This window comes from Plectropomus leopardus, chromosome 12 (assembly GCF_008729295.1).
Source record: "Plectropomus leopardus isolate mb chromosome 12, YSFRI_Pleo_2.0, whole genome shotgun sequence".
In the NCBI taxonomy this organism is placed as follows: domain Eukaryota; kingdom Metazoa; phylum Chordata; class Actinopteri; order Perciformes; family Serranidae; genus Plectropomus; species Plectropomus leopardus.
The window spans coordinates 18,574,650-18,593,880 of record NC_056474.1 but is presented as its reverse complement, the minus strand read 5'-3'; the positions used below and the strand labels follow the sequence as shown (position 1 = coordinate 18,593,880).

Sequence of the window (19,231 nt, the reverse complement as noted above, 5' to 3'; positions counted from 1 at the left end):
CCAAAGAAGGCAAAAAAAACATCATGATTTAGCATGACAGAAATGGTTCACAAAATCGAAATTCAAGGTCAAAATTTGACATTTTTCGCCATAAAATATAAAGGTGTTTTCAGCCATATTTTTGACATGCTAAATTATGACGTCCTTGGCCTTCTTTGGCCTGTTTTTCCACTTTGTATATATATGTGTGTATATCATTTTTAGCCATTTTTTTATTTGACATGTCAAATTTTGCCGTTTTTTTTTTTTTTGCGACACTTTTGTTTTGCACAGCAGATGTATTGTTTTGCTTTTTTCAGCGGTGATGCAGTCTCTGGCACGTAAGAACGACCCTTACAGTTGATGTGACTATGAAGTTTAAGGAGAGAGTTCAACCAACCTGCAAGGGAGGGTGCATACGTATATGGACTCTATTTGGAAGGTAGAAAAACAATCTTTCATTTACTCTATTGTGGGACAACATGGAGGGTTCTAGTTTTCTCGCTGGTCTGAGATCAACCAGAAACAGCCCAGATCATCGGCATCACCAAACTCGCCAGACTCTATTCAAATTAACAAGAATTTTAGTGTTTATAGAGTCAGCATATCGTCACATATCTAACAGGGAGAATTAAGTTTTTATTTCAACCAAATCAGAGTTGATGATCTTTCGATCAGGGAATAAATTTAAATTACAGTGCGAGTGTTCACCTCTGCGAGTGTTCTCTAAAAACTTCCTATTAGTTACCCACATTACAAAAACACAGGAAATTAGTGCGCAGGTTGAAAAAAAATGAAGTTACCCTTCTAGCTTCCCACCTGTTTCATAATGTCTAGATTCCCTCATCTTTGAAAACATGTTAATCCCATTTTTGTTTCCCACAGGTGCAAGGTGGGACACTCAGGCTGGGGTGATCACTGAAGCCCGTCTGAAGGAACTGACCCCACCCATGCCCGTTATCTCAGTCCGAGCTGTGCCCAATGACCGCCAGGAGACCAGGAATATCTACGAGTGTCCACTCTACAAGACCAAGGTCAGAGGACCTACATATGTTTGGACTTTTAGCCTCAAAACCAGGGAGCGGCCCGCCAAGTGGGTGCTGGCAGGAGTGGCTCTGCTGCTCAGTGTGTGAGAGCCAGTTTTAGGGATCTGGGATCAAGATTCGGAATTTGAGATGGATTTTATTTTATAGGGCCAGGTATATGTGTACCATATGTGATCGTAAACTTGTCATCCTTATTGTTAAATGTATAAAACTTTACATATACACATATACTGAAGACTTATTAAGCAAAATTACAGGAGTGGAATTAGAGTTTCTTTTCTTTTTATTGAAAAATGATAAAATATACCGAAAGAAATGCCAAAAAAATTCACACACTAGAATCACAGTTAGAACTGATAAAGTCAAAGCTTGTTTCGAACAAATCAAATCTATTAACTACAAGATAAGCAGGAAAAAAGTCAGCCAGTGCTGCCTCATTAGAGCTGCGATCAAGTGTGTTATTTTGTAACACTTGTACCTCTTACAGTATGTTATGCAGCAGTTTTAATAGCACATTAAATTACACAGGTGAAGTCATTCTGACATGACAAGACAACCTCGAATTGTCTTTTTGCTCCTTCCTACTTCACAGTACACATGGGTATAGTATCCATCTATTCAATAAAAAAATTAACAAAAGAAAAGTGTGTAACCAGCTCTTTTTACAAAGTCCCTTAAGAGACATGGGGGAGGAAAAAAATTAGATGGTTTGGGGGAAAAAAATGACAAAGTGAAAAAAAAAATAGATGGTGAAATAAATAGCTAGTGAGGAAAAAAAATACATGGTAAAAAAATGGTGGAAAAAAATGATTGTGGAAAAAAATGGTGAAAATTAGATAGTGAAAATTAGATGGTGAAAAAGACAAAAAGTTTCTTGGCAGAATGCAAAAGTTTCTTGGTTTTCACTATCAAAATTTTTTCTTTTAACCATCCAACTTTTTTTCTCCCCCTCGTTCCTTTAGGGGCTCCTTACATTTTCTACTGGAGATTCTAAAGCACATACTGTAGCTCAGATACAGTCTGTGCTAACAAGTCGAAATCTTTCTAGTTTGGCCTTTGTGTGTGTTCCTATGTGTGTTTTCTGTGCGTATGTGTGTGCTCGTCTGTCGTCTAGTCGCTGTCGGACCAGTCGAGCTCCATCATGTCCATGGCTGCAGTCGCCATGTTGATTTTGGTTCCATGTCGCACGCTGCAGCTCTTCACAGAGTTCTGATTGGACGAAGCGCGCATGCTCACCTGCACCCCCGAGTGACCAATGACTTCGCCTCTAATCTTTTGGCTGATGGCCTCGCTGCGGTCACCTCTGACTCCCTGGACCACGACTCCCATGTCACTCCTGCGACCCCTGACCCCCATCTCACTCCTGACCTTCATCACTCCCAAGTCGCCCATGTTCATGTTCATGTCCATGTCACCTAGTCTCTCCATGTCCCCCATGTCATCCATGTCTAAGGACAGCATGTCCCCCAAGCCCCCCAAACTCCCGTGGAGACCCTTGAACATTGTCGGGAGCCTCCCTCCCTCTATACCTCCCTCCATTCCTCTCTCATCCAGCCGGTCCCCCCAGTTTCTCTATCTCCCATCCTCCCTCCTTCTCCCTCTCCCCTTCCGCCTCTCCAAACCCACCCGAAAACCCTCGGACTATGGTGGTCACCCTGCTCCTCTGCATCCCTCCTCTCTCCCGGTCCCCCTCCTCCCCACGTCCTCTCCTCCCTCTCCACTACACCGCCTGGGAAGCTCCTGAGTGTCACCTGCACCCTTCCTCCCTCCAAGCTCTCGTCTCTCTCCCTCTGCCCCCACCCTTTCTCCTCCAGCGTTCCTTCCTCTTCCTCGTCTGCTCTCCGAACCTCCCCTGCAACCCTCGGAACACGGCGTGCAGCCTCCCGCTGTCGAGCGAACCCATCCCCCTCTCCAGGACTGCACTGCCCCCCCTCTCCGTGTCTCCGTTGCTGAGGGTGCGGAGGAGGCAGCTGACGCCAGCACTGCTGACCCCGGCGCTATTGGAGTCCTGAGAGTGCGAGCGGAAGAAGGAGCCGGACGAGCCGATGGACATTGGTGGGAAGAACTGAAGTCAGAGAGAAGGAAGGAAGACGAAAGCCAAGATCCTAAAAATGTATTCAATTTCTCTTTTTGGATGTCACATTACGCTACTTGCACTTACTGGTGAGATGTTTGAGCGCTCCATGAGTAGAGAGGTCGGACTGGGAGACATGTTGGACCTCTCCATCAGCCTCTCCTCCCACAGCCGAAGCCTCCTCTCCTCTCTTCCAGCTCCTTCTCTTTGGAGTAAAGCTCCCTCTCCAGTTTCCGAAGGCGCTCCAAGGTGGACTCGATTTCACACCTGTAGTACGACACGCAGACGGAGTATACATCACTTATCTTGAGTTTGTGCATGTGGCCTAATTATAACAGCAAGTTTACTGCAGCAAGAGAGTATTTCAGTTGCATGAGTATGTGGTGTTAATTTTTTTTTTTACTTTTTTTTCCCCAAAAGGCTTCTTTTAAAAGTTAAAGCCCTAAATATCACCCATGACCAATGTGCCTTAATTTTGCTTTGGTTTGTACTGTAGAGTTCTGCAACTACAACACATGTAATAATATACAGTACTACATACAAACAGTAACCTGTGTCAATGGTTGATACTGTTGGCTATCTTTGCAGCTAAAGCTAAGGTTGGTTACTTTTAAGAAAATAACTTTTTTGTTATATTTTCTACATCCAAACAGTAGTGCATGTGACACGTGGAAAAAAAAAAGTTTCTCTGCCCCTTGGTCATTTGGCATTTGTTTGAATCTACTATTGTTGTTAAAAAGAACCAGTTAGAGCTGAGGAATCGCTAAGGCAGCTGTCAATCATGTCAAATATAAACTAATATTCTGTTACTGCATTGCCTATTCCTCAAATCAAATGCTCTCAGAAACATATTTTATTGCACTTTTTAGCTGTAAAATGAGAATGTGCTTAACGATGCCAGTTAAATCAGATTAGGCTGATCAATACGAATTTTCGTCAATTTTTCCTTTCCATATAAAGTTTGAGAGTCTGAATGTGTTGAGCAAGACGTTCAGTGTGACAGTGGCATTCATGTTATGATATAAATAAGTTAACAGCGGATAGGACATGCACAACAACCTTTTTGCAGACATAGATATCCATCAAAAGCCAGAGACTTTGTCATTTTCAGTTGCAGTGAGCTGTAAATTCCCCACTTCTCAGCAGGAGAGAGAAGATAATGTTCTCTCAGAGCCTTAAAGCTCCAAGTCAACCTTCCTCTGAGCAGCTGCATCATGTCTGCAGCTCTCTGTACCAAAGAGTAGCGTGAAAGTCAAAAGCACTCACTCTGCAGCAAACTCTGGGGACCAAAACGTCCCCTGAAGTACACTGCACCGCACACTGGCTATTGAAAAAAAAAACAAGCAAAAATAGAAAAACAGCTTAACTTGACGCAATTACAGTTTTTACTGAAGAGTCTCCGACTGATGATTCGAATCTATAACTTTCGAGGTGCGACCCTTAAGTCTGCTGTGCCTAACATGGCAGTCAGGTCACAAACTTTCTGATTTTACAGCTAAAAGTGAAAAAAGAAAGGAATTTAAAGGGAATTGAGGTAAGAAATAAGCACTGCAGTGACAGAATCTTGATTTGTATTTATCAGCGCTGCCTAGTTTGATCGTTTGACCTCAGTTCATGAGCAGTGACTGACATAACTGACAGCTACATAAGAGATTCCCCAGTATGGATTAGTTGTTTTGGTTCACATGTGGTAGTGCCATTGTTGGCCATGAGAAATCAATGTACTATATGTTCAAAGTACAATATACTATCAGTGGAAATTATGCTATACATGCATGGATGCTGCCCATTTAAACTGCAGTCTTTGTCAATGTCACCAAAATATTTTTTTTACATTTCTTTTGTGCATTGCACACTAAAATCTTGCATTTCTGTACTCTTTCTGAATTTTCTCACTATTTCAGTATCAACACATTACATACAAATGTTAAGAATTATTATGTACTAAGAAACTGGATTGTTGTTATCAATTATAACTTCAAGTATTTGGCTTACAGCTGAGCTGCAGCTCTGATACACTGACAACATTAAAAAAACAATCCAGTTTTACAATTAGTGCATTATGCTTTCCTACAGTAAGCCAAATACATAATTTTTAGTTAACTTGATTATTCCTGCAGAAGACAATATTGCCCATGTGAATTGAGTCAAATCTTCAGCTGCAGCACCGCCTCTAACCACCAGAGGTCACTGTGAGAGTTAGTGAGTGACTGTCCTTAATCCTGCATTCACAAACACAATCAACTCTCACAGCAACTAAATATAGACACAACTGACGCACAGCCATACCTCCTCCTGTGTTCCTTCCATACCTCCCTATTCATTCATCCCGCCCCTTCACCTCCTTCACTCTTCCTCCCCCTCCTCCTCTCCGCCTCCCCCTTTCCTTGTCCAACTTTTTCCACCCGTACCCAAAACTTCACTCAGAATTGATTGCCTCGCTGTACTCATGTTAAATATGCACAGAATCTCACACCTTCTCTCCTCTGCTTCGTCCCCCACCTCTCTCTCTCTCTCCCATCTCACCCCTGTTGCCTGTCCTCTCTCGCTCTCCTCTATCCTCACAGTTTCTCCCTTGTTCAGTCTTTTAGATTTCACATGCACCCAACAGATTTCTGTTGCTTTGTGAACTTCTCTTCTTCAGCTCATATTTGATTTCTCCTCCACCTCTTCCCTGCACCCTCCCCCCAGAGCGAGGGCAGAGAGGAGGAGTGGAGGAATCTCTTCCATGGACCCTTTCCAGAGAGCTTATTATAGACTGAAGTAGAGCACAGGGTCACACATTCAACTTCTCTCCTGAGCTTTAGAGTCCACAGAACTGTGTATGTATGCACGTGTGTTACTAATAATTGTGCATGCATTTTGAGGTTTATTTGGAATAAAGTAAATCACAGACTGCATTTGTCATTCTGAGCAACACTTGACTGTATACACTCAGAAAAGGACCTGCCTCATGTTCAGACGCAGTGCAGACGCACTCAGTGTTTTATTTAGCATGTCTACAAGACTGTATGAGTGTGTGTGTGTATTTTTGTGTGTCTGTGTGTCTGTACCTCCACTGGTCCTTGTTATGTAGGAAGGAGTTACACTGGTCCGGTAGCCTGCTGTCGTTGGCCATGGTCTCCAGGGTTACCAGCACTTGTTTGAACTGTGGACGCTCCTGTAGGTTTATGCATGCACAAAAGATAAAATGACCAGATGACACCTATTTTCAATGTCCTCAAACACTTAAGGAGGCAAGAGAGACATTTTTAGGACACAAATCCTTGTATCCATGGTCCGTTGAACTTACCTTTGGGTCTGCTTGCCAACATTTCCTCATCAGCTCTGCAAAACTTGCTGGACAGCTGGTGGGGATGGTCAGCCTCTAGATACCCAGACACACAAACACAAGAAGCAGAAGCTTTTTACTTTTGAACAGAGAAGCCATATCACACCTCTTTGTTTTTAAAAAGAATTTAACCTACTAACAACCATTTAGAGCCCCCTGAAATCTTGTTTTTTTTAAACTATTTCTCCAAAATATTCACGACTAAATAATAGGGATGCATAACATCATAGACATCAACGTCCATCAAGATGTCATCTGCATCAGCAGATAAATGTTTCTGAAATGAATATCGGCAATTATCGGCCAAAAATGAACATTTCTGTTGATATGACAGGCTGATAAGATGATACTTCAGTTATATAACTTATATAACTTTAATTGCTGTGTGGATTGCTATATCTGGTGGACTGCTCTTGGCCCAGTTAGGACCACATTATACTGATGAAGACTTATTTATCTAATTATACGTATTGTTTCATTACTATTACAACCACTATTATTATTGATATTATCATTATCATTTATCTACTTAAACTTATCATTGTGTTACTTGTTGTGGCCCATTCACCTACTTCTAGACATAATATTGCGCATTTGTGTATACGTGTGTGTATGTAAGCATGTGTTAGATTATGCCTGTATGTATGTGGGCCTGTGTCTGTATTGTACATCTGTATGTGTTATAGTATTTGTTGGGGGAATCTGAAAACATATAAGCTTGAGTATTGTTAGGTGGGCAGAGGGAGCTTTGGACACAAAGCATAATATGTTGTGTTCCCCATGCTGTATATTGTGTAAGTTCGTTTTTTGCCATTTTAGAAAAAAAATTAAAAATTTCACAAGTCAAAATTACACAAATTTGCCCTGGGAGAGAATCCTGTTAAGGTTGGATGAATTTTACATTTTTATTTTTTAAAATGTTAAATAAAAATAAATATGGTATGTTTTACATGTCACTAAAGTTGAAGTACTTTTATTTTGCCTAAAGAATCTGCGTATGTATAAAAAATATTGTATTTTATGTCTGTATCTGCCAGCAGGCCATCATGATAAAAGTAAGCATAATAACATGTTAATGTCACAATAAGAGAGACTTCATGATCTCTGTAATTGGGCGGAAAAAAAATATGTGCATTTATCAGTATCTGCAGTGGGCCAACATGAGGCCAAAATGTCGTCATATCGGCAAAAATCCAATATTGTGCGTCCCTACAACAGAAAACAGGCAAAAATCAAAGTTAAGAGTCTACAGCCACGCTGTTGGCTCTGTGAGGCTGTATCGAAGCACAGTGGAGCTTTGAACTAAAGGCTAATATCCCCATGCTAACATGCTCACGGTGACAATGCTCAAATGCTGATTTTAGCAGGTGTGATGTTTACTATATTAGTTTAGCATGTTAACATTTGCCAATTAGTACTTTACACAAAGTAAAGCTGAGGCTGATGGGAATGTAATTAGTTTTGCAGGTATTTAGTCATAAACAAAGTATTGGACAAATTAAATTCTGACATGATGGTGGCTACAAGAAAATCAAGAGAATTAATCCTCTGAAGACCATGAGTGTCTGTACAAGATTTCATGGCAATCCTTCAAATATTTCTCAAGACATTTCACTAACAGCCACAAATATGGCTAAACATATTTAGGTATTATTTATTGGGAGTTTAAACTCTCATGAACTCAGCTGCAGTGCTTTATCAGTGTCTTGCCTGGGTGTGGTTTGATCAGATTGATTTAGACGGGCAATCAGCCCCACTGCTGTCAACTCATTTTGAATCAAATATTGCTCAATCCTTATTGGCTCCCAGAAGTACAGTGTACATGACATCACATTTTTTCCAGTCCCACCCACCTCGAAACAGCGAGGAGATCTCAGTAGGGAAAAAATACAGAAAACTTTAATGCTCTGACTTCATATTGGGCCTTTAAAACTGGTGATATTCCAGGAAATACAGGCACACTATGAAACAGGGGGCTGTCTTAGTAGGTTAAGTTTTGTGTGTTTATATATTTAAAATTGTATCACACATTACAGACTAATAAATTTGTAATCTAATCATTTGTTTAAGGTATAATGTAGACTAAATCTGTGTCTGGGTATCTGTTTATCTTCCTGTAACATATAAACTGCAGTAAAAACATTAAACTTAGATAGCGTCTCTAAGATCCTCTTGGCATCACCAAAGGTCTGAATGAGCCCAGACAGCTCCATAGTGCTGTGCAGTAAATGGAAACTGTTTTCTCTGGGGATTAATCCTAAAATATCACCGACTCTGAGTGGAGAGAGGGCAAGTAAGAGGGTCAGGAGGAGAGGTATAGCAATGGAGGGGAAAATCAGAGGGAGACTGGGAACGGGAAAGACAGAGAGAGAGGGGGGGGAGTTATTTAGGGAGAGTATTTGGAGATTAGCCAATAGCTACGCAGGAATCATGTTCTCCAAGTTGTTTGTTGGCCCCCAGTGTGTGTGTGTGTGTGTGTGTGTGTGTTTGTGTGGCTGTTGTGGGGGATTCAGACACGTCAATAACTGAAACACATTCACGGTTTAACCGTCACCCCCCCACCTCTCATAAAGCTCTTGAATCAGCCCTGCTATCACAGCAATCTTTCCTCTTTTCTCCCACTTTCTCTCTCTCTCGTAAAAGCTTTGGCGGGGGGGGGGGGTCTGGCCGAGCTCCACTGCTGTGTATCCAGGCCTTACAAGAGCAGAGATCTGACATCAGGCATAAAAATACCCAGCCTCAGCCTCACCAGCTTGCAGTGGAAACCATGAGAGCATCGCATTGTTCCTCCAGCCTTCTCAAACTCTGGCTGGTCTACATGCTGACAGCGTGTTCACAAAGGTGTGCTCACCTGTGTGTTTTTGTGTGTGTGTTTTAAGGGGGGTTACCTCTTGTTTTTCCACCACCAGCCATGCAACCTGCAGCCCTTCGAAACCTTTGAAAGGAACCTCCCGAGTCAGCATCTCCCACAGTACCTGAGCACAAAACAGACCGTGTTGCTTAATTCAGACAGACATCATTTCTTTCATTTGCTGGTAGCAGTTTTGTTTTATTTTATGTAACAGTCCTGAATAGTTGTAAAGATGTCTTGTTTAGTATTGTCACAATAGTGGAATTTCTAACTTTGATAGAAAATATCAAATAATATCGATATCCAGTACCATTTTGAATCCACAGAGAAAAAATGACAATTGAGGGCATACAATTTAAAATTATTATTAAAGGAGCTGTGCATAGGGTTTAGTGGCTTCTAGTAGTGAAGGTTACAGATTGCAAGATTGAAATATGAATTTCCAGTCAGGATTTCTTCAGTGTATATTGTTCAGGAGGTTTAAACCAGGGCTGAATTATCTGGCTCTTCCTCTCCAAAACGAACAAACTAGGTGATTAAAACCACTAAAATCACGGAATAAAGAAGTTTTATGTTAAAAATTAGTGTTTTTCTGATGCTGTTCAACTCATTGCAGATGGGCTTTGAACTATGGTGACCACCATGAAAATGCAACAGTGTATTAATACTGCAGAAAACAAGTTATTAAGCCCTTTCAAATATTTAGAATCGATACATATTAATAAATCTATATTTTTTGGCAATACAAAATCAAACCAAGATACCCAACCCAACACAGTAGGACTGGGAATAATCAGAAATTAATTCAAACTACTGCTGACACTGGAACCAAACAGTACTTTTCTGATACATAACTCTAAAGAATATAAACTTTTTTTTCAAAAGCCTTTATTAATATAACATAAACTTCTTAGATGTCTGAATACAGGAAACCATACAAGAATCTTGCCTGAATAAAAGTCTTTAAACAGGGCGGCCATGGGTATTTAACAGGTCTTAAAGTGTCTCAAATGCACATTTACAACAAAGGGTCTTAAAAGGATTAAACTGTCCTCAGTTGAGATTGGGTGGGTCTTAAATGTTTTTGAGTCATGTCACTGTGAGAATTTCCTGTGTTGGCACAACAGGAAATATAATTTTAAAGAGAGTTTAAAACAATTTGAAGAGGGAACAGACTTTGACACAACACCTTTTTGCGTGCAATACTCCTATTTTCACCTCCTCTATTTCCATCAAGTTTGGTCCTAAATTTTATTTAAAGTGGAATGAAAAACGTCTTTAAAAAGTCTTAAATTTCACTTTGTATCTCGAGACACCAGTAATTATTTTTTATGTAATCTATTTCCAGCTGTCAGTAGGTGACATTTTTCAATACTACATTCTATATAAAAATGAGGATGGTAGTTTGGTTCCTTACAATACTGATATTTATACAGTGCTACTAACTCACCACACCGTAGGAGTAAGTGTCACAGGTCTCTGAGACAGGCAGGCTCTGAATGACTTCAGGAGCCATCCAGGGAAAAGTGCCCACCACCGTCATATGGGTGGTGTGAGACAGAAACTTAGACGCCCCAAAGTCACAAATCTGAATTCCAACAGAGAGAGCAGTGAAGAAAACACAGAATTACCTCTCAAGTCAATGAAAAATGCTCATATGTGGTTGTCTGTAAATCACAAGACACTCACCTTCAGCACTCTGTCGGCTGTCATTACCACTGTGAAAGAGATAACGGAGAAACCAGTCAAAGCTGTGCGACATGATATATAAATATACTACAGTGATCATACAAAGAGATCTCATGTTTAGATGTGTATAAAATAAGGAGTTTGAGGAAACAAATCAAGATGCTATAACGTGTTACCGTTCCGTGACTTGAGGTCTCTGTGAATGACTTTGACTGGAGCTTCTGCATGGAGGTAATGCATCCCTGTAAGGACATTTACCATTAACAACTGGCAAAAAAATGCTTTTTTTGGTAAAATATTTCTAGCTTCAGGTTAACCGTATAATCATTATGAACTGAGGTTAAAACATTTGGGCTACAGAAAAAGTTATAATAAGTGCAAAGAACAACTATCCTCAACAAACTGAAGCAGTGTGTAATATGATTCGTCTCATCTGAAATTGGGAGCAAAGTTGACAGTGTTGACTGTTGGATACCACTGATAACTAATATGTCACTTTTCACTGTCCAGTTACCTTAAAGGGATAGTTTAGATTTTTTTGAAGTAAGGTTGTATGAGGTATGCATTCATATTTGGTGTGTTAAATACATTAGATGGCAGTTGGCACTCGACAGTTTGGAGACACAGGGTAGAGCTGAAAGAGCGTAGACACATCATGTAGGTGCAAGGCTATCAAAAAACTGTGTAAATGAAGGAAAAAATGTAAAGCCTGCACACTTACTCAATGTCTCACAAGTTTATTCAAGACAGCGTTTTCGATCCTCCTTGGATCTTCATCAGATCTAAAATGACCCTTTTGACCTAACGAAGATCCAAGTAGGATCAAAACATCATGAATAAACTTATGTGGCATGGAGTAAGTGTGCAGGCTGTAACTTTTTTCCTCATGAAGCAGGGTGGAGTACCAAAGCTAAGCAATGTACTGCCATGGAAGGAGGCAGCAACAATCACCACAATCATATTTTAACCCACTAAAAAGTCCAACCTAAAACAATCAATACAACTTTAAGTGTATATAAAAAATATTTTCACGGCTTATGGTTGACACAGAGACAGATAATGAGTTTTTTAGGTGACTAAAATGTTTAGCTGCTGCCCCTGTCTACAGCAGTACGTCACTTAGCTTCCGTATGGTACTCCAGCCTGCTTCTCCAAACTGAGGGCATCTACACCAACATCTACTGTATGTAATACACTGACTATCGATAAGTACCTCAAACAATAACACTTTAAAACAATCTGAACTATCCCTTTAAAATCAACGATAGGCAGCATTTAAAAACCTAGATGTTCCTTTTTCATCCTCTGTACCACCATCATTCACCGCCCTAATTTGCAAAATTTTGGTTTAAAAAAAATATATATAACATGTTCAAAGTAATATGTTTTACTGTTCTGTATATTTATAATTTGGAGTCTTTCTTTTTTGCCTTTTGCAGCTGCTAGATATTTTATCAGGCCAATGGAAAAAGCTTGTTGGTGTTAAATACACATGTGTTAAAGACGGTGATTAAGAGACAAATAAAAAGCTGTGTAAACTATTAATAACTCTGGTGCATGATGACTAGAATGTCACAGTATCACGGGACACTGGTGATCATATCAGTGCTTCTACCTCTCCTTCGTATCACAGCATAAGTGATTCACAAATATATTTTTATTGTCCTCTAGAGTCTTGAGGATGATAAAAATATCACGAGTCTAGATGTACCTTTGGCTATCTGTATGGCCCATGTCATGATGTGTTCCATGTCCATCTCCTCACTCTGCTCACTGGATAGGTACTCATACAGAGACCCTCCACTGGCATATTCTGTAAGAACACAGAGAGGCAACCTTCATTATAGGTGAATAGTGAAAGAGAAATCATGGGGCGCCCAGTAGTTCACCTGGTCGAGCGAGGGCCCCATGTACAACAGGCTGTGTCCTTACCGCAGCGGCCGCATGTTCGACTCAAACCTGCAGCCTTTTGCTGCAAGTCATTCCCTCTCTCCCCCATTTCACACTAATATATGTGCTGTCAAATAAATGTAAACCCCTTCAAAATAAAAAACTTTAAAAAAAAAGAGAAATCGTGTGTGTAATGAGTGTGTAAGGCATCCATACAAATATGTCAGGCTGCACTGAAGGTTTGAGTTTGATCTTTGAAGAGGACCTAATATGCTTATTTTCAGGTTCATGTTTGTATTTTGGAATTCTACTACAAAATGTTTACATGCTCTAATGTTCAAAAAACAATTTGTTTTCCTCATACTCTGTGCTGAAACACCTGTATTCACCTTCTGTTTTAAACACTGCAGGTCTTTTTTATCTCTGCATTTCTCCACCATCATCGCAGCTGGGGAATGGCTGTAACAGAATATAGCACCACATTCTACCGTAAAAAATCCCCAATAAAAGCTTCTTAACAAAACTGGACCTGTTCAAGCAGGAAAATGATCCAAAACCAGGGAGAAATTAACATTGGTTAACAAAATTACACGTTTCCCTCACCAACTAAAGCTTCTAAACCAAAGTCCTCACAACCAGACACGTTCCAGTAAGAATGTGATCCAAAATTGTGAGGAAATTGACATCATCGGCAACCAAGATTACATTTTTCTCTGACATTAGCACGTAGCTACATGTAGCAGTGTAGGCTACATCATGTAAACACTTGCAGTAGCGTGCCTGAAATAGATGAAGAAAGGAATCCGTCACGTCCTGACCTCAGCTTGTCTCGGAAACACCGTGAGACCTGAGGTTTCTATAGCCGACTGAAAGAATAAACATCCACAGCAGATATCAATCCATACGTTTAAAAACTATGTAACTCAACTATGTAACTTTACTGACAACATTTTAATAAAGGTGACGCTCTAAACAAGCGAAATTAATTCAGTGCTTTTGTACATGTTTGGACATTTTTTGCAGTTTTGGTTAACTTCAACAAAATATAATCTTTCAAAAAATTTCACACACAGTTAACAGATCAGAAGAAAAGCACACAACCTTTACACCCTGACTGTCTAATCCAGATAATCTCTATGAACTCTGAACCTTTACCATTTTCCTCTTTAGTCTGACAATTCAAGATATAAAACGACAGACAGAGGATGATGTCCAGTCAAAGGAGTGTTAAGTACAACATGCAAAATGCACTTTACTGGCACCAGACTCTATCTCCTGAACCACTTATTATTTGTGCCTACTGTACTCTTTTATTTTTAGTAAGAGGTGGACTTTATTAGACTCAGCTGCAGTGAGAATTGTTGCTGGACAAGTCTGTAGTGGTGTGTCGGTGCTTTATCTTAACCATATGACCCAATCCAGGATTACAACCACGTCCAAACATGCTGGTCTCAGTTACAAATGTCCTGCCAGGAATCGCAGCAAGAACTAGTGCTTAGAGTATACGCCGATACTTCAAAACACACGCATAAGTACCGCCATTGGAGCATGTGATAACGTGTACGTAAGTGGCACATTAGGGATCACATTCACACTAATAAAGCTAATATACACACACACAGTTTAATATTAGAGGACAACTTGCTCCAACCCTGACCCCTCCATGCCCAGACATGACTTTAAAGAATATGTACTGCATTCCATTTCCCCGTGTTTTTGTGTCTAAGTGACTATGGAAACAGCAATTTTTGAAGTTGTTGCAATATTGACCGAGAAAGCTAAATCTGCTATGGCAAAACAGGCTTCGATGTAACCACTCAGGGCATGTTCCCACTGATGTGCCTTAGGTTATTATTCTGAGTGTCTGACAATTTAGGGAAAAGATCCCTACAGAGATAATCTTTTTGTAACTGCCCCAAATTTGCTGTTGTCACATTCACCAGACTCCATTTAAATAAACAGTACTTTTATCACCATAAAATACACCCCATCACCAGTTCACAGAAAAAAAGATAAAACTCACAAAAAACATCCTGGTTTGTGTTTCTGATGTTCCAACAAGCAACAAGTCTGGTTTGGTTGCAATAATCACTTAATTCACTCGGACAGATGTGGAAATATGTTGACTCTACTGTATATACACTAAATTTACTGTTTATTTAAATGGAGTCTGGTACAATATGTGATGGCTATCTCTGGTTACACAAAAAGGATCTTACAATTTGACAGAAATCTCTTTAAGTATCCTTTCCATAATGTCGTCAGAAACTTTTAGTGCAACAAGCATTTTAGTGGCTGTAAACTGACAGTGTATAATTCCCCCAAGTGGTTACAGTGCAGCCGGTTTGGCTCTCATTCAATATTGGATCAATTTCAAAAACTGTTGTTCTCGTTAGTCCCTTTGACAAAAAACCATGGGAAAAAAAGGCTCCTGGTTGAAAAATACCTAACTTACACTTAAACACATAATGTTACTTTGATCCATTAGGTAGTAACTCCAAAGATAACAACCCATCTAAATTTATAGAGCACTTATTCAAAAGCTTACTCTTATCTGAATGAAGTTGGGGCTTAAAATGCTCCCACAGTTATATGTTCAAGTTTTATGTTGAAAGGGAAATATTAACATACTCAAGCACTCAAACACACAAATGGGGTCTGACCTGTGACAATGCCATAGTTGGGAGATTCCAGCACGGCTCCATAAAACTGAATGATGTTCTTATGACTCAGGACACTAAGAATCTCAGCCTGGAGACAGAAAAAAGAGAAACAAGAGACATGAGATATGAATACCTTCATCAGAGTCCTCCTGCAGTTTTCCAATATCTGTCATTGGGAAGGAAAGATTATATTAAATTATTCCTGCTAGACTTAAAACACAATTTTTATGGCTTTTAACTTGTCATCCAATTTTAAAGTTATTTCTAACAGCATCTGTAGGATGCTTGAGCTGAGCTCTGACCCTCTTTCGTACCACTGGTCGAGTCTCAGAACAAAGATCTTCCACATTGCAGTGACAAACACGCCATTAATCTGAACTGACATACAGGTCATACCCTCTGCATATGTGGAATATGTAACTGTTGCCAAGCAACATAATAACGAACCATAAATTATATGAATTTGCACAACAAATTGCACCAAAATATAGTTAAGTTTTCAGTTTATTGATTTTATTCCCACATGTGAGGTTATCAATGTGGACAGCATCAGTTTGTGTGGATGCATCTGCACAAGCAGTTTTACATTTGTGAATGCAGTGTTGGAAAACAAACAAGTACAATGACTCAAGTACTGCATTAAGTCTGATTTTGAAGTTCTTTTTCTATTTTATACACACTATTTTTACACCATTTTATGTTACTGAATACTTTTACTTCTCTTTGTTTGCAAGGGATATATTGTACTTGTTATCGTTAAACGATAACAAATATTATAAAGTGCAGGAAAAGGCAGAATGCCCAGCAGGTTTATTAAAAGGCTAAACCTAAAAATGTTTTAATTTCACTACTTCTATTTGACAACTGTGGATATAAAACAATAACAAGCCTTTCTGCATACTGCATATGCAAGTACTTTTATTTTTGATACTACCTTTTTGATACTAAGTACATTTTTGTTGCTCATATGTCTGTACTTTTTAATGCACTTGTAACAGACTATTACCATAGTGTGGTGTTGCTATTGTAACTTTGATGATTTGTAATTATTTGTAATGATTTGAGTACCTCTTCCACTACTGTGTGAACGTGGTGTTTGTGCAAAACTTGAAATATGATTTTAATGCTTTTGTTAGGCTGTTAAACAGTCATGTTGCAGAGAAAGGAGCTGAAGTTCTCTCACCATCCATCAATTTGTATTTACACATGAACTGTACACACACACTTTCATGCATGTCTGCCCACCCTGTGTGTGTTTGTGAGAAAGTGAGTGTAAGAGACATAAGTCAGACAACAAATCAGATTCTGCTCGCTCACTCTGTACAGTTGGCCCATGTATGACAGTGCTTTACCTCAGTTCCTTATATTTGTCTTTAACATATGTGCACATTATACTTAACATTGTTTAAATCTGCTGCCACAACATCAACATGCCCGATTCACCTACAGGTCACACTAACTTCTAAGGGTTTCCTGAAACTCAGGGTCGTGAGCCTCCACCAGCCCAGTATTAAACACATGGAAGGAAATTACGTGAGGATTACTATTGGGATCATACTGGAAAACCACCCGGCCTGAACTGCAGTACATGAAGCCCCAAATGACCACACACCTCGCCCTAAAATACAATGGGAGGAACAGGGGAGTGGGGCTGGCATAAATAAAACCGCTCCATCCACAAAGGGTGGGCAGAGGAGGGGAGACAGGGAGAGGTATGTTTAAGATAAACACATGTTCAACGGCAACAGCGGAGGAGGGGAAGGGGGCTTTGGGTGTCCAAAGAGAACCTGGCAAATTCTTAGAAACTAAAGCAGCGATGCAGCACTTTGGAACTTAAAATGATGTGTCTCTGCTGCAGAAGTGTGTCACTGCTCTGTGTTTGTTTGTGTGTGTGTGTCTCCTCCCTACCTCTTTGTCAATCTTCAGAAGCTTCTTCACCGCCACTTCCTTGTCCTGGGATATCCAAAGGGCTCTGTAGACGCTCCCAAAGCTGCCTCCTCCACAGTTCTCATAGAAGAGCAGGTCCTCATGCTTTATCTGCACAAACGACGAGCCAGGGGACGACATGGCATACTGACTCACGCGCACACAAACACACACATATACACACACACACGGAGCTCAAAAGCGTGCACGCTCAAGCACCAGCACCAGCACTGCTCCAAAAGTATACAAGTCACGGATCAGCACGGACAAAGTGAAGAGTAACAAATAAAGAGAGGAGGTGGGGGTAGTTTCCTACACAGGATCCGAGTGGATGTTGTCAGTCAGCAGAACAGATTGTCAGAGAGAAGAAACGAGAAAGGGCTGGAAAGAGAGAGAGAAGTTTGCTCCCTGTGAGTCAGGAAAAGTCAGAGCTCCCCTGTCACTACTACACAAGGCATTACATTGCCTAATAGTGGTGATCCAGTGGAACTACAACACAAAGCTTACACACACACACACACTCAGTGTGATGACGAAGGGGAGGTGAGTGTTTAAGTGTAAGTTACAGTTTGTAGTCAGTGTGTGCAATCTGCCTGTAGCAGACACACTGTTCAAATATGGTCACCAGCATCCAGGGCATTCCTTCTTCCTGGATGACTGTGGCTATATAAAGCTCTGCATACATTCTCTCTCTCTCTCTCTCTCTCTCTCTCTCTCTCTCTCTCTCTCACACACACACACACACACACAGAGAGAGAGAGAGAGAGAGAGAGAGAGGGAGAGAGAGAGAGAGAGAAGCAGGTTGCAGACTCTCTGGCTCCACCTCTGGCCTATAGCATGCCAGACATAGTAAATCAGTTAGCAACAAGGATGACTACCTCAGACACCTAATTCCATCTCTCACACACTCTGCGTCTAAAAACACACACTCACCAGAGAAGCCAGCGTGTTACTCAGCCTGACAGGAATGACCCGGTGACATCATCCAGCAAGACAGCCGTGCAGACGTCACTGTATAGGGGACAGGTGAGATCAGCTCGGGGAAATTAAGATACTTCCCAGTTAGTGACAGTGCAAGAGAGGAGACGTAACACTGATTCATTGCATAAATAAAACATGCGTCCTAGAAGCTGCAGTGAATCATCAGATCCCAGAGAACAAAAGTGTTGGATAAAACAATCAAGCACACAAGAATTTACATACGTGACATTAGAATAGCACGAAAACAGATGGTGGAAGGGGTTCTTCCTCTGGGGAGTAGACATGAGCCCAGAAATGAACCTTTTACAAAATAAAATGTCCTGTCTGCAAGGACAGTTGGGCATTAGATTAATGGTACATAGAGGAAAAGCTGTGTTCACAGGCTTCGGAGCTAGTAAAGTGACTTTAAAAGTTAGTGTAACGCTCCCTTAAGGTGGATCCAGTCTGTTTAGGTACATGTTGATGTGCATCACCATCCGCAGTTTCTCCACCATCTGCAGGGCAAAAACACATTTTGAAGAATGCCATTAAGCTATAAGCACTGTTAAATTAGCTATTTTTATTTACAAGGCAGACCACACATACAGTAAAGTTACAGGCGGCTCTTGGAGAGCCACCCTCACGGCAGTTCTCGACACACATTGTCACATCAGAAGCTCCTGAGATCAAAGGAAAATTAATGACACTTGTCAAGAACACACTCAAAATCTACACCCACATATATAAAAATAAAATTACACGGACTGAGATGACAAGATTTCCCCGCAAAAGTACAAGTTGCCTTTAAGACTCCACAATTAG

At 40.4% G+C, this 19,231-nt stretch overlaps 1 protein-coding gene across 1 annotated transcript; it reads right to left on the bottom strand.

Moving 5' to 3' along the window:
- Positions 1-1,830: 1,830 nt before the first annotated feature.
- Positions 1,831-17,628, bottom strand: LOC121951269 (mitogen-activated protein kinase kinase kinase 20-like). The gene is given in 13 exon segments (XM_042497534.1): positions 1,831-2,568; positions 2,777-3,090; positions 3,187-3,287; positions 3,290-3,366; positions 6,153-6,259; positions 6,392-6,466; positions 9,319-9,405; positions 10,732-10,869; positions 10,971-10,999; positions 11,147-11,212; positions 12,682-12,783; positions 15,524-15,611; positions 17,432-17,628. Coding segments are annotated over 13 exon segments (1,776 nt in total). The 5' UTR covers positions 17,591-17,628; the 3' UTR covers positions 1,831-2,135.
- Between the last annotated feature and the right edge of the window lie 1,603 nt (positions 17,629-19,231).